Below are 15678 nucleotides of genomic sequence, written 5' to 3'. Positions count from 1 at the left end.
GTAACACCATTCCACGGTGCATTTCAGAATCTACAAAACAACATATGATCATGCAGGATCAAGCAGGCACGACACACCATTCCATTCAGAAAGATGTTTTACAGAAGAGTCAAGAACAACAAAAACATAAGCTATGTACTCCTGAAATTAAATTAGCTATAACGCTTTCCCTTAAGATTAATGTTTAAAATTTCCAAAGCCTCTAACAAAAAAGTTTTACCAATTCTTTCTTTCCAGTCACTCATTCTCATCAATCAACAAACAAATCCACCTAACAGTAGATAATAAAACAAACTATATTTCAGAATATAGTTTTCTAAAAAATTCTCACTCAACTGGGCAATTTTAAACTCTCTAAATACAGAAGATCAGGAAAACAGAAGACATTTTATGAGGTTAAAGAGAAATATTTCAAGGATGCAATTGTTGCCGAACTCTGAAGACAACGCTGAAGGGCAAACTGTGTTTCACTAAATAATTGGATATTATCATTAAATAGGAAGACCACATCCTAGGGCAAAAGGTAAGACCATTCATATACATATATTGCCTCATTACCAATGATCTAAAACAAACCCCGCAAAAACCAAACCCATCAAGTCAATTCCAACTCATAGTGACAAAAACCCAGTGCCGTCGAGTCGACTCCGACTCATAGCGACCCTATAGGACAGAGTAGAAACATAGTGACAAGTGCCCGCTAAAAAGCATAACCCAGAAAAAAGTCTAGGTATTGGGGACTAGAGAAGAAAGTTTAAAATCCTTGTATTTTTTTTTAAAAAAAGTCTCAATCTGTGATACCTACACATAATTAAGGAAACTTTTCAGAAGAGAAACTAAAGAAAAATTACAAAGGGAAAAATAATGATATTACTGTCTAAAAATTAGTTACGCTGAATTTTATCAGGTTAACACTGAAATTATTTTTATTCCCTTAAGCACATATTAACCATTAGTTACAAAAAGTCTCACAAAGTAAACAGTCCACATGTTGCTTAATTTATACTTACCTGTATTACATATTATTATTTGATTTTTAAAAAAATATTTTATTGTATAAAGAAACACAAACTGCCAAATCCTGTCTGAATTCTGATCTAAAAGGTCCAATACTCTTCTGGGGGAAGCATATTAAGAGCATGGCTGACCTCCCTGAAATCCATCTTAAAGGTTAGGCATAAGCCAGTTTCACCAGGATGCTATTTATGGCTTTGACATTCACAAATCTCTGCAGACCCTTTTTGAACCATTTAACAGAGAGAATTACTTCTTTAAATGTATCGTCCAGTATGGAAAAAGCCTTTTATTTAGCCCAAAAACTGGCTCACTTACATTTCAAAGTATAACCCTACAACAATCCTAATACTTGAGAACTGGCGAATAAGTCTTAAGAAGTTTACCTTAGCCAGACTCGTAACTTTTTTTTTTAATTATACTTACTCTCACAGGCTTCATCTTCCCATAGATACACCCCAAAGTTTTTATTTATCCCTTTGAATATAATACCTCATTTTTATTATTTTTTAATAAATCATTTCTCCAGCATTTTATGGAAAAAATTATTCCATGTAAGTTAAACTGATTAAAGTACCAAAACTAAGTCATTTTTATTATGTCTCTAAATGTATCAAACTTTCTTACCTTTACCGAGACTACTGAAGATAAAAAAATTTCTTCTCATTAATCATAATAACCAATTCTCAAATCCATAACTGTATGGAATAATAATACAATCTTTAACCTACATTTTAGTTTTCTGGTCTCCTCCCTGGATGTCTGACTAAAAAAAAAAAAACTAGCTCCTGTCATTTCCACTGGCTAGACATGTTACCTACATAACGCCAAAGTTTTGCTGCTTCTCAACTGCTGTGGGCTTGATGAAATGGAGTTAAAAACCGAAGTCAGTAAGGCACTAAGAAAAGACCACCTGTTCTATGCGGCTTTAATTCATGTGATTTTGAATCTGGATCATATTTGGAGATTGATGGAAGACTATCTCTAGATAAGTATGATGTTACTAACCTGGTTGTTTAAAATTTTACGTCCTTCTTGAGGTACAGCAACCACAACCATGTAAGACAAGAAAATGAGACAGAAAAATACGGTATCTTAATAAGCATAAAGCTTGCACTTTCTGTAAGTGTATTAAAAAGAGCAGAAAAGGAATTGAAAATCAGATTCTAACTTCAGGTGCTAAGAAAGTTATGACATTTAAAGTAATGATACACTTTTTCAGAATTTTCCACTAGACTTGAAACTACAAGGGCAGGCATCAAGTTCGTACTACTCACTATTGCACCCCTAGTACTTAGCAAGTGCTGCCTGACGCACAGCAAAAAAAATAATTATTTCCCCTTAAATAAATGGCAAATGCATGGGCTTACAGTTTAATTTCCTAGTTTTTTTTAATTTTTTACTACATTTACTACAAAACACAAATCTTTAATTTGTTTTTGAATCAGACACATCATACTCAAACTCTTTTGAGAGACCTAAGAACAAATGTGGTAAAATGTTGACAACTGGTGAATCTAGAGAAAGGCTATAAGAGGTTTCATTGTAACAATTTACTTAAACTTTCCTGTAGGTCTGAAATATTTCAAAATAAAAAAGTTGGGGAAAGTTTTTTAAAAAACTCTTAATCACTTTGGCAAAGAGTTAAGGTTTGAACAATTATTTTGATATTTACATTTCACAGAGCTCTTTAAGGTGCCCTGGTGGCATAGTGGTTAAGTGTTACAGCTGCTAACGAAACGGTCGGCAATTCAAATCCACCAGGCACTCCTTGGAAACTCTATGGGGCAGTTATACTCTGTCCTATAGGGTCACTATGAGTCGGAATCGACTCGACGGCACTGGGTTTGGGTTTTTTTTTCCTGGTTTGGTGGTACAAATGGTTAAGCACTTGGGTGCTAACCGGCAGGTTGGCAGCCGTTCTACAGGATACAGGACCCGGCATGTGCTCAAGTAAAGCATACAGCCTAGGAAACCTCATGGGGCAGTTCTACTCTGTCCTGTAGGGTCGCTATGAGTCAGAATTGACTCAATGACCCAGAACAACAGCACTCTTACCCACTAACTGTGCTAAGTATATTCCTGCACACTAATCTAGGCAAAAAGCCACTACTCTATTAACAGTCTAATTTAAGGAAAGCAAAGGTATTTTTTGTAAGACTAAGAATATACTAAAAACCCGTTGCAGCGGAATCAATTCCAATGTATAGCAACCCTACAGGACAGAGAACTGCTCCATAGGGTTCCCAAGGCTGTAATCTTTACAGGAGCAGATTTGCCTCATCTTTCTCCTGCAGAGAAACCCGAGGGTTCAAACTGCCAACCTTTTGGTTAGCAGCCAAACGCTTAACCACTGTGCCACCAGGGCTCCTTAAAAATACATATATATATACAGTGAAGACGTAGAATAACTCGAGAGATTTCAAACCAGCAAAATGAAGAGTTAGATACCTTATCATTCAATCCCAAGCGCTATAACACATGGGTCCCACTGCAGTCCTGAGAGATTATGAATTTGCTGAATCATTTTTTTTTTTTGGTATACTGTAAAATAGGATACAGCAGGAGTATAAGACTGAAATTAAGACTACAGTCATACTTTGTTCAAAAAGTGGAAATACTCCTTTGTTTCCCAAGGAAATCAGCCAAGAATTGGTTAAAGCTGTTTTCTTTAAATGCTCTCTTCTGAATTGTAGTAGTTTGACTCCCTACTACATTTATTTGACCATCCTAAGTAAAAAAAAAAAAACTTAGTATTTTGAAAACGGACTATTTACAAAAAAAGCAGCAAGATATCATTCATCTCTAACTCTACTAGATATTATGAATTAAAAACTGGGATCAAAAACCATTTGGAGTTAAAAATTATTTCAAATTCCAGTTAAGATAGTGAAGATAGACCTTTCCACCCCCTCCCCCTTCTCTCCAAAATCACACCAAAATGATAAGGAAAACAAGAAATAAAAATAAATTTCACCTCCATTTCAATAAAAGGATATTTGTAACCCTAGGGCCCTGATGGCACAGTGGTTAAGCATCTGGCTGCTAACCAAAAGGCCGGCAGTTCAAATCCACCAGCTGCTCCTTGGAAACCCTATGCAGCAGTTTTACCCCGTCCTATAGGGTCGCTATGAGTTGGAATCGACTGGACGGCAACGGGTTTTTTTAACCACAATATATGAAGACAAAAAAGCTTATAATAACCTTAGGGCATGCTGAAGAAAAAATACAACGAGGAGCAGGCCAACTCATGCTTCCGAACCCTGGGAAAGGCTCTGCAATAGGAGGTATCAGGTACCAGGCAGAAATTGAAGGCCTGGTTAAAGGACACCACCAAGACCCAGCCTCCATCTCACATAGCCATAAACTGTTGTTGTTAGGTGCCATCAAGTCGGTTCCAATTCATTCAACAGAATGAAATGCGGCCCAGTCCTGCACCATCCTCACAATTTTTGCAGCCACTGTCAAGCTAGATATTACCACTCCTCAAACCCAAGCAGGACTCTAAAGGTTTACTCTCTGGAAAACCTGAAATAGATACTTTGAATTCAGCGGAGTGTGGGGATAAGAACTCAGACTGAAAAGCAAAAACAAAAACCAAATGTTGATTCGATTCTGAGTCATGGCGACTCCATGTATGCAGAATAAAACTGCACTCCATAGGATTTTCAAAACTGTGACCTTTCAGAAGCAGATTGTCAGGGCTTTCTTCCAAGAAACCTCTGGGTGGGTTCAAACTGCCAATCTTTCAGTTAGTACTCAAGCGCTTAACCATCTGTACTACCCAGGGACTCTTAGACCAAAAACAGGGAGACTAAAAAATAAGGACTAAGTACACATATGCATAATGAAACTACAGCTAACATCCCACCCAGCCATCCAAATCCATTTAGATGTTCCAACTTAACAACACAGGTACTCAGACTGATTACCCCTGCCTCCAAAGGCAGGAGATCTGAGGGTCTTTCTCTAGAGAAACTGAATGGTTCCAGATACTAAAGGCCTACAGATACTAGTGCTTTGCGTGCTTCGCCAATTAAAAAAACAGGCTCTGTTCCATCTGTAGCAGAGTCCACCAATTAAAAGCCCTACCTAAGCTTAACAGAGCTTGCAAACATTTTTTCAATGACCCATTCTTAATTACGAATGTAGAGTCTGAAATCACCAATCACTTGAGGAAAGACTCTAAAAATACAGATCAAAACAAACAGGGAGGAAAAAGATGAAGAAAAAAGAAAGCAAGGAAACGTCAAACAAGTTATCCTCCGAGAAGTATGATGCTTGAAACAAGAACAGGATGCCTAAAAAAAAAGAACAGAAGACAAGAAAAAGCCATTAAAATTAAAAATACAGCAGCCAAAATAAAGTCCTCAATAGAAAAGTTAGAAAATAAAGTCAAGGAAATCTCCCAGAAGGCAGAATAAATTAAAATCGGAAAATAGGAATTAGACAACGAATGCAGGAAGTATAATACACAATTAAAGGGGAAATAAAGAGAAGGAAATTATAGGAAAAAATGCAAGAAAACTCTTTAAGAACTGAAGGACGTGAAAAGGTCCACCAAGTACCCAACACAATGGTTTTATAAAATGACCCACCCACTAAAGCACATCATTGTGAAATGTGTTACTAGGATTTATGGCGGGGGGAGGATACCCTAAAAACTTCCCGGCAAACTAGGATAAAGAATCAGAATGATGGCACCAGACTTGCCAGCAACATCAAAAGCTAGAAGACAACGGAGCAATGCCTTCAAAATTCGAAGAGAACCCGTGCATCTATGGCAATAGATTTTCAACAAGAGTGTTCAGGCCATCCAATGGGTAAAGAATGGCTTCTTCAATAAATGGTGCTGGGACACCTGGATTTCCACATGTAGAAGAATGAAGTTGGTCCCTATCTCACACTACATACAAAAATTAACTCAAACTGGATCAACAACCTAAATACAGGAGCTAACACCATAAAACTTTCATAAGAAAACAAAGGGATAAGCCCTCAGGACTCCATATTTGGCAATGGACTCTTAGCTAGGGAACCAAAAGCACAAGCAAAAAAATAAATAAATAAATGCACTGTACTTCACCAAAATAAAAACCTTCTTGCCTCAAAGGACATTATCAAGAAAGTGAAAAAAACAACCTACAAAACAGGAGGCAATACTTGGTAATCATATCTGATAAGGGTTTAATATCCAAAATAAATATAAAACTTTTATAACTCAGTAGCCACTTGAGGTACAAAAATTGGTCTCTATTCACCTGGAGCAACAGAAGGACGAGGAGAGTCAGGAGTAAGATGAGGAAGAAATGGAATGTGTGGCTAACTGCCTCCATGAACAACAGCCTCCTCTGCCATGAGACCAGAGGAACTGCATGATGCCCAGCTACCACCACTAACATTTTGATGAAAGATTCTATAGAAGAATCCTGATAAAAAGGGGAAAAATGCAGAACAGAATTTCAAATCCTGATGGAATCCAGACTTTCTGGAGTCACTGAGGCTGATGAATCCCTGAAACTATTGCCCTGAGATAATCTTTAAACCTTGACTCTTAAACCAAAAATATCCCCTGAAGTCTTCTTCTCACCAATTTAGCTTAATTAGTAAAGAATGTCTGCCTTGAGCAATGTGTTCTTTTAAGAACTAGTTTTTTTTTTTTTTTCACTGTATGGAATCAAATTGACAACAGCAACTAGAAAGGATACATAGGAAGCTTAGGAGGTAGAGAGTTTATATTAACGGGGGAGGAATAACTCAGAAAAGGAGAGTGAGAATGGTTGCACAATTTGAAGAATATAATCAATACCACTGAATTGCACATGTAGAAATTGTTGAATCAGTGTATATTCTGCTGTGTATATTCCCAACAACAACAAAGAATCCTTGCAACGCAAAAACAAAAAGACAACCCAATTAAAAAATGGGCAAAAGATGTGAATATACATTTCTCCAAAGATATACAAATGACCGATAAGCACACGACAAGATGCTCAACATCATTAGTCATTAGAGAGATGCAAATCGAAACCACAATAACACTATCACTCACTAGGATGCCTATAAAAATAATAAGCGTTAGGAAGAATATTGAGAAGTTGGAACCCCTGTCCATTGCTGGTACAAATGTAAAATGATGCTGCCATTTTGAAAAGCAATCTGATGGTTCCTCAAAAAGTTAATCATAGAACTGACACACAGCCCAGCAATTCCACTTCTGGGTATATACCCAAAAGAATTGAAAGCATGGACTCAAACAGATACTTGTACACCAATGTCCACTGCAGCACTCTATTCACAAGAGACAAAAGGTGGAAACAACCCAAGTGTCCATCGACAGATGAACAGATGAACAAAATGTGGTATATACATAGAACAGAATAATATTCAGCCAAAAAGAGAAAAGAAGTTCTGATACATACTATGACATAGACGAACCACGAAAACATTATGTGGAATGAATTAAGTCAAACACAAAAGTATAAATATTGTATGACTCCACTTACACAAAATGTCAAGAATAGGCAAATGCATACAGACCAGGGAGAGTAGTGGTTATTAAGGATTGGAGATGAGGATGAAAGAGGAGTTATTGACTAATGGGTACTGCATTTCTGTTTGGAGTGATAAAAAAAGTCCTGGAAATAGTGGTGATGACTGCTTAACACTGTGAATGTAATTAATGCCACTGAATGGTACACTTAAAATGGCAGAATTCTATGTTATATATAGTTTGCCACAATTAAAAAAAGGTTAAAAAAAATCCTAAGGGAAAATTATTTTCAATCTAGAATTCTATGCTCATCAAACTTTCAATTTGTAAGTAAATATAGGACATGTCAAATATTCGAAATCTCAAAAAATTTACTCTGCCATGCACCCTTTTCTCAAGAAGCTACTAGAGGACAATACATTCCACCAAAACAGGTAGTAAACCAACAAAAAGGCGTGACAGAAACAGGGTATCACACATAAGAGAGAGGCTAAGGGAATTCCCAGGCAATAGCTGTGCAACTGTCCTACTTACATAACCTACATGGGTGATAAAATTAAATAGACTATACCCACAAAAATGAGTACGAGCAATAGTTTAGCTTAACAAGTAAAGAATGTCTGACTTGAGCACTGTACTCTTTCAAAATCTATCTATACAGGATCAAATCAACAACAGCAACTGAAAGACTGGATAGAAACACTTACAGGGCAGTGAGTTCATGTTAACTGGGAAGGAACTACTCAGAAAAGGAGGGTGAGAATCGTTGCACAGCTCAAAGAACGTAATCAATGTCACTAAACTGTACATGTAGAAAACGAACTGGTGTATGTTTTGCTGTGTATATCCTCAACCACAATAACAAAATAAATAAATATTTTTACAAAATGAGCACAAGTCAAACTGAGAAATCTAAATGAGACTGTTGAATTACCAATGTCAATACCCTGGTTGTGATACTATAGTTCTTTAAAATGTTACCATTGGGAGAAACTGGGTAAAGTGTACAAGGGATGTCTCTGTATTATTTCTTAAAACTGCATATGAATGTACAATTATCTCAATAAAAATTTCAATTTAAAAAAGTCTGCATAAGCACAGCTATTCATATGAAAGAAACAAATCAACATTGTCCTCTGTTCGGATTTTGATACGTTGTACTTTTTAGGTCTACAGAATAATGGTTTTCCCGTTTTCTAATGTTTTACAACCTTGGATGCTCTGTTTCTGGGTCATACTGGAAACACAGTGTTCCATCACCAGTTGTTATTTTCCTTAAAAACATACTATCTTTCATCTCTGGAAAGACGAATATCAAGCACTCACTTTTGTATGCAACCCAAAATACATGGCACTGTCTTTAAACAAAATTTTCTTCTCATTTCAGATATACCCTCTGAGTTTTCTTCATCAGAATTTCATTCTAATCATCTGTTCAAATTTTTCCTATAATCCAAATTTAAAGAATTTAGTCCATCAGCCAAATTGTTTATCTATTTAAAAGAAACCGAATCCATGACTTTACCAGTCTTATGGGTTCAGACATTGTTCTGGTAACCTAACATCCTTGCAGCTCCTTTAAACTCTTTCTTCACGGCTTAATCATCTCCATAAGCAGTTTTCACATGCAGATTTCTTAGTCATACAATTTATATTTTGTGCGAAACAACGGTCTCTCATTTGGAAATTCACACTCAACAAGCCCCCACTTCTCTGTTCATCACAGCTGCTAACACAGCACTGACTGGGCAACTCTGTACAGCTAAAAGTTCAAACAGGTTGCTAGCATTTCTCCAATCATTCTTTCCCTTTTACAAAACAAATAAGAATATTTCCTTTGCCGCACTTTGCACACCATTATACATCACAATCTTTGAAAAGAAAAGAATTACTCCTAACATTATTGGCTCTGCTCTGTTATGCTTTGCAAAGGACAAGTAAACTGAACAAAACTCTTAATACTTGATGCTGAGACATGTTCCCCATGACCAAAAAAAAATAAAATAATAGCACTACTTCTTTTTCCATTATTACTATCTACTTTTCCAACTATCCTATTATTAAATTTCTTCAAACAACAACGAAAGAAATTCTCAGAATGAGAATCATGACCATGAACAGGATTCTAGTCAAAACTTCCTCAGTAATTAGCTATATGATCTTTTGAAAGTTATTTGCTTCACCTCACCAGTCTCAGTTCCTCACTTTGTTGGCTTCTTTCCCTATTCTCTGTAGGGTTCTTTCTTAGCTAACATTCTGTGATTGTAACATTTCAAGGAGGTATAGATAGATACACACAACAAAGAGACAACTCTGTCTTCAGTATCTAAATGTTTAAGTACAGAACAACAACAACAAAAAAACCCAAACCCATTGCTGTCAATTCCAGCTCACAGCAACCCTATAGGACAAAGGAGAACTGTTCCACAGGGTTTCCAAGTCTGCTCTACGGAAGCAGACTGCCACAATTTTCTCCCATGGAGCAGCTAGGGGGTTCTAACTGCTGACCTTCTGACTGGCAGCCAAGCACTTTAATCACTGTGCCACCAGTACTCCTTAAGTATAAGACCAGTGAACTTAAAGCATGGGAAAGCACCACAGAGGATCCCCTTGACTCAATGACCACCACCGGTTAACAGTAGCTATCATGGGCTATCTGTGAAAAATACACTGAGAGAGCTGGGTCAAGTGTTCAGTTTTTATCCATGCTAAAAGTACATGCTCAAAGGAGACAAATTCCTTAAGAGTGCTGGCATTCCTGCAGCATGAGCTGCTAGCCTTAGTATCACAACAGAGGTCAGACACATTTAATTTGACAAAGGTTTTCCTCATTTCTGTGAAAAGTAGCCTCTCCATATATAATGGACGAAGCTTAATTTAATCAACTGGTTCTTAAATGCAGGTCACTGGAACCAACCTAATCTTCCAAAGCTTAGCAAAAACAAACACTCAGAAACACAACAAAAAAGATGTATTATACCTCTTCCAAGGGCAAGAGCCTTCACCAATTTAATTTTCTGCATGAAGCCCAGAGACTCCAATCCACAATGGAAGATACTCCCTATGGAAAAAGTAATATATCTGGGGTGGAGGGAGGATTAACATACCAAAAAGTTAACATGCTCAGTAGGAAAGAGCCTACTAAACATTTGTGTTTTGGGGACAGAACTTAAAGAGATGGACTTAAAAATGAACTGTGCAAAATGAAAACAGAACTTGAAGACTTGGAAAATTCTGTTGTACAAACTAGGGACACGTGTCCTACAATGTTCACCAAGGATGTGGCTACACAATCTTTTGTTAAAGAGATTAGCCTGTGACTGATGGATCTAACCAACTACCACAGCAGAAAAACCAACAGCTTAGACTGAAGGACAAAGAACTAAATTAAGAACACTGCTTCTTGGAATTCTACAGGCAGGAAACAGGAGATCAGCAAGGCTTTCTCAGTTTGAAAGGGAGAGGCCATGGGTCTCCTGGATCTCAAAGGGTGGGGCCGCAGCCTCCTAGGTTTCAAAGAGTTGGATCTTCACTTGAGTGTGGGGCCGCCACCCAAAGCTGGGGGCGGGGGCTGCCATGCCCAAAGGGCAGAAGAATGGGAACTGCAGAGGCCAAGAAGGTGGGGTCACCATCCAGATGGACTAGGAGAATGGGGCCACCTAAAGCCAAGGGTGCAGAGCTGCCATCTCAGAGGGACTGGAAGGTGGAGCTCAAGCCGAGGGCCAGGGGGCCTCCAACCAGAATCCAGAGGTCATGGCCAACACCCAGAGTCTGAAGGGTATGGCCACTGCCCAGATGGTCCTGAAGAACAGAGGTTTTGTTTTCAAAGCCTTAAGAGTTAGTGCAAATTGTTCTGCCGGGTTTTGGACTTACTGGGTGCTGGTTATCCCTTCTGTGCCTCCAATTTCTCCCGTTTGTAATGGAAATGTCTCCCGTTCTACTATTGTACAGTTATGCACCACATAATGTCCACTTGGGCAACATCGCATGTCTGTATGTGGTCAGACATGCACCCTCCAGTGGATGCCTACAGTCCAATTCAGCAGGGATTCAAATCATGCAACATCCTATTTCACAGAAAATGTGGACGTTAAGCAACACATAACTGTACTTTGGAAACAGATAACTTGTAGTCTAGATTTCACAGGTTCACAAATGTAGAGGAATTTTGCCCCAGGATGGAATATACCTAGAGTCTCACCCATACTTGATTTAGATGATTCAGAAAATGAGATTTTGGACTTGGAGTTGATTTAAGACTTTTGTGATGATGTGATGGGGTGAATGTGTTTTGTATGTGGCAAGGATGTGAATTTTGGGGGGTCAAAGGCTGGAATTTTACAACTGAATTAGTCTTCCAAAAATATGTGTTATAAATCCTAACCCCTGGTGGTGCAATGGTTAAACCACTCAGCTAACCAAGAGGTCTGTGGTTCAAACCCACCAGCCACTCTACCCACTCCCTAGGAGAAAGATTTGGCAGTTTGCTTCCGTAAAGGCTGACAGCTTGGAAATCCCATGGGGCATTTCTGCTCAGTCTTACAGGGTCGCAATAAGTAGGATTCCACTTGATGGAAATGGGTTTGGTTTGGGTTATGCCTGTGGTTATAATCCCATTTGGGAACGGGTTGTCTTTGCTATGTGAACGAGGAAGGATTAGTATAGGGTGTATCTTGAGTCAATCTCTTTTGAGATTAAATAAGAGGAGAGAGGAGAAATGGGGTAAAAAGACACCAAGACACATGGAGATCTCCAAGAAATCAGGAAACAGAAGCCGAAGAGACAAAGATCTTCCTCCACGGCTGATAAAGACTTTGCCTAGAGCTGGCACTCTAAATTCAGACTTCAGCCTCCTAAACTGTAAGAAAATAAATTTCTGTTTGTTAAAGCCATCTATTTGTGGTATTTCTGTTATAACCAAAAAAGAAAACCCAAACCTGTTGACATGGAGTCAATTCTGACTCATAGTGACTCTACAGGACCGAGTAGAACTGCCCCATAGGGTTTCCAAGAAGCAGCTGGTAGATTCGAACCGCCAACCTTTTGGTTAGCAACCAAGCTCTTAACCACTGTGCTACCAGGGCTTCTCTGTTACAGCAGCACTAGATAACTAAGACAGTGGCAAATATGCACTATGCACCTACAATGTGCCTAACACCATGCTTTACTCTGTGTTGACCCATAAAATCTTCACAATCACCCCACTTGGTAGGTACTACCATTAACACTATTTTAAAAAGAAACTGAGGCAGAGAGAGGTTAAGTAACTTGCCCAAAGTCCCACGGCTACTATCCATGGAACGAGAATTCCAACCCAGCAGGCCTGATACAAAACCACCACACATTTTCCCAAGTAAAAGAACTATCCACAAAGATTATGCCATTATTGTACAGGACTGGGTTTTAGTTGCGGGTATGCATCCTTTACAAAAAATCTAGAGTAGAAGGAACTAGCACTTTGCTTCCTACTTTCCAAACCCAACTTTCTCAATGGCAGACTAAAGTTGACCACGTAAATTAAACTCCTTATCTTACTATAGGTTTTGTTCAATACTCCCTTTTCCAGAAAGGCCCTTTCCCACCCCTCTGGCCCAATTCCTATTTCTCCTTCAGGCTTCATCTTAAACATTATCCTCTCCATGCAAGCCTCCTCAGACTCAGGCTAGTCCCCCCTCCTCTCTTTGCTTACCCCTACTGCAGCATTTCCTATATTCTATTGTGATTACCCTCACAAGATTGCTCCTCAAGGCAATCTCACTCCTAGTGCCTGACACAGTGCCTAGAACTAGGAGCTCAATAAATATTTGCTTAACAATCTAACTACCTGACTACCCAGCTACAGCTAAAAGTGGAATATTAAAAACAAACTTAGTGCTAGCAAGTGTTAACCCACAAGGCAGACAACAAGTTTTAAGTTTCACGAAATTTTTGACAGACTGAAGGAGTATTTCCTGCAAAAAAGGTAAAAATAAAAAATTTAAATAATCACTCGCCCAATTTAATTTCAATATTTGTTTCATATGAAAATGAATTAAGTAGCTAACGAATATGTGTTGTAAGAATTCAAAATCAATGATTTCAGTAATGCTATAAATTATCTGAAATCAGTTCAATTTTGACAATTCCCACCATTCAAAGAAGTCTGCAGTTACTTTTTAAAATCATATCAACACAATATCAGTTACACTTAAAATGGATTTCATTGCACTGCCCCAGTGCTGAGTGCTGGGCTCTGAGTGACAGAGGTAGCCGTGTGTCCTTTAAGAAATTTATTGTGTGTGAAAACGGGTTTCACATGCAATTCGTTCAACAAAATTAGCGTTGATGCCACAAAATCTTTCAACTAGTGTCAAAAGGGACTTTCCTAGAACCTTCCCGTTTCTGTTCCTAAACGGGAACCCAATTAAAAAGCTCAATCATTATTAGCTCTTACTACCACACTAAGTAATTCTGAAACACGAGGTGAAAGTACATTGTCAGTCCTTAGGGCAAACATACTTTCCCGTAAAATCTAGCGCAAAGTAAAAGGAAACGGAGAAGTTGACTCCATTCTGCCGGGTTTGAAGACAAAATCTGATCATTCCCTTAGATTACTGGTTCTGTTCGTGTCTCGAATAGCACTGTGAAGCAAACAGGCCACAGCGTCCCACCCCAAGCGCCAAGAGCCTCCAATTGTTTGACACATCAATGGATTAGTCGACGCGGGGCAACTCACTTTTCCCCTCTAATTTGCTTTAATTATCCTTCACACAAACCCTCAAGTTTACTCCAAGTTATGACCATACGGAATCTTCTCTTTGCCCCAAATATAAATTCAGGCCTTTAGCAAATGACTAAGAACTGCTGCAATGCCAACCACTAAAATATACCTCTTACCAACATCATACACCTAGTAACTCCGCACAAATACGAAAAAAGGCAGTCTGGCGCTTAAAGAAATAGGATTCTGGAACGTTGTTAAATGCTGACTACCTTTTAACAGCAGGCACTAAACAGAGTAAGACACTTGAAAGCAAGAGACCGGATGGAAAGCATGGGCAGACCCCGCCCCAGTAAGCTCAATGCCGATTCAAACAGTAACTTGGTTCTGTCGCTTGGAATCCGAATCAGTGAAACAAAGGCGTACATTACGGGAAGCAAGATGTCTGGAATAAAAGGAACGGTCTGCAGCTACAGAGCCCGTACGCCATCCTCGCACAGGTCTTACCTATGGTGGAAATAAAGGTGGTATTGAAGGCATCATCCGAAAAACGAAAAAGGACGCAAGTCTTCCCCACTCCCGAGTCCCCGATCAGGAGCAGCTTGAAAAGCAGGTCGTACGTCTTCTTCGCCATTGGGAGGAGCGGCTCAGGCTCTCGCCGCCGGCGGCCCCAAGGGATCGGTCCCTCTCACCACGGCCAACTCCTCGCTCCGGCGTTCTCAGGCCGGAAGACCGGGCAAGCGTGGGAAAAAGGAGGGCTCGAGAGGGCGCGGGCGACCTACGAACGGCCTCGTCGAGGCAGCCCCGACGGTGGCGGTGTCCGGTGCCTCCAAGGGCGGGGACTGCAGCTCCGCAGCCTTTCCCAGCCGCTCCGCCCGGTTCCGGGGAGTCGGTCGGGACAAAATGGCCTCCCCTCCCCCTTCAGGGCTGCTCGGCCGGGACGCTCCCACGGGCGAGCGAGCAAGCTCTGCCGTCGAGGGAGCGCGGCGGCGCTGGGGACAGTCTCTCTCCCGAGCAGCAACTCCGCGCTACAACGCGGCGACGGCAGCGAAGGAGGACCCTGAGCCGACAAGCGGAGCTACATAGCCACAGGAAGCCGAGCCGCCCGGCCAGAGCCACCTTTTCCCCGTGCCCTCTCACGCTGGCGTGCGCGCTGCCTGAGACGCACGCAAGGACGTACGACCGCCCTTCCCTCTCGCCCTCCCTCTGCGGTCCGCCTCTGCGCACGCGCGCAAGAGGGTGTGGGGGCGCACCGGGGCGGAGAGTGGATGGAGGCGCTGCAAGGCTCTGTTTAAAGCCGAGCCGAGACGAGAGGAGGGAGAGGCGAGAGAGGGCGAGGCCGCGGGCGCGCTCCCTGCGGCCGCCTGATAGGGTGCGCTGCGTTACGAGCACGCCCTGCGGCTAGAGGCGGCCTAGTGAGTGCGCAGGCGCAGCACGGTGAAGTAGTCCCTTGACCCCTTCTGCTCTCCCC

General features: G+C 40.3%; 1 protein-coding gene across 2 annotated transcripts in view; it reads right to left on the bottom strand.

Annotated features, from left to right (window-relative positions):
* The window catches only part of RAB10 (RAB10, member RAS oncogene family), a 113030-nt gene extending 97680 nt beyond the window's left edge, over window positions 1-15350 (bottom strand). Inside the window, exon 1 of one of the 2 annotated variants that reach the window (XM_064295140.1) lies at window positions 14715-15350. In XM_064295140.1, the coding sequence (XP_064151210.1) occupies window positions 14715-14841 (127 nt within the window). In that variant the 5' untranslated portion in view covers window positions 14842-15350. The remainder of the gene's footprint in view (window positions 1-14714) is intronic. The other variant, XM_003411921.4, reaches the window with a different exon arrangement.
* Between the last annotated feature and the right edge of the window lie 328 nt (window positions 15351-15678).

The sequence above is a fragment of the Loxodonta africana genome, chromosome 12 (assembly GCF_030014295.1).
Source record: "Loxodonta africana isolate mLoxAfr1 chromosome 12, mLoxAfr1.hap2, whole genome shotgun sequence".
Lineage (NCBI taxonomy): Eukaryota > Metazoa > Chordata > Mammalia > Proboscidea > Elephantidae > Loxodonta > Loxodonta africana.
Note: the sequence above shows the minus strand (reverse complement) of the source record. Positions and strands in the feature narration are given on the sequence as shown.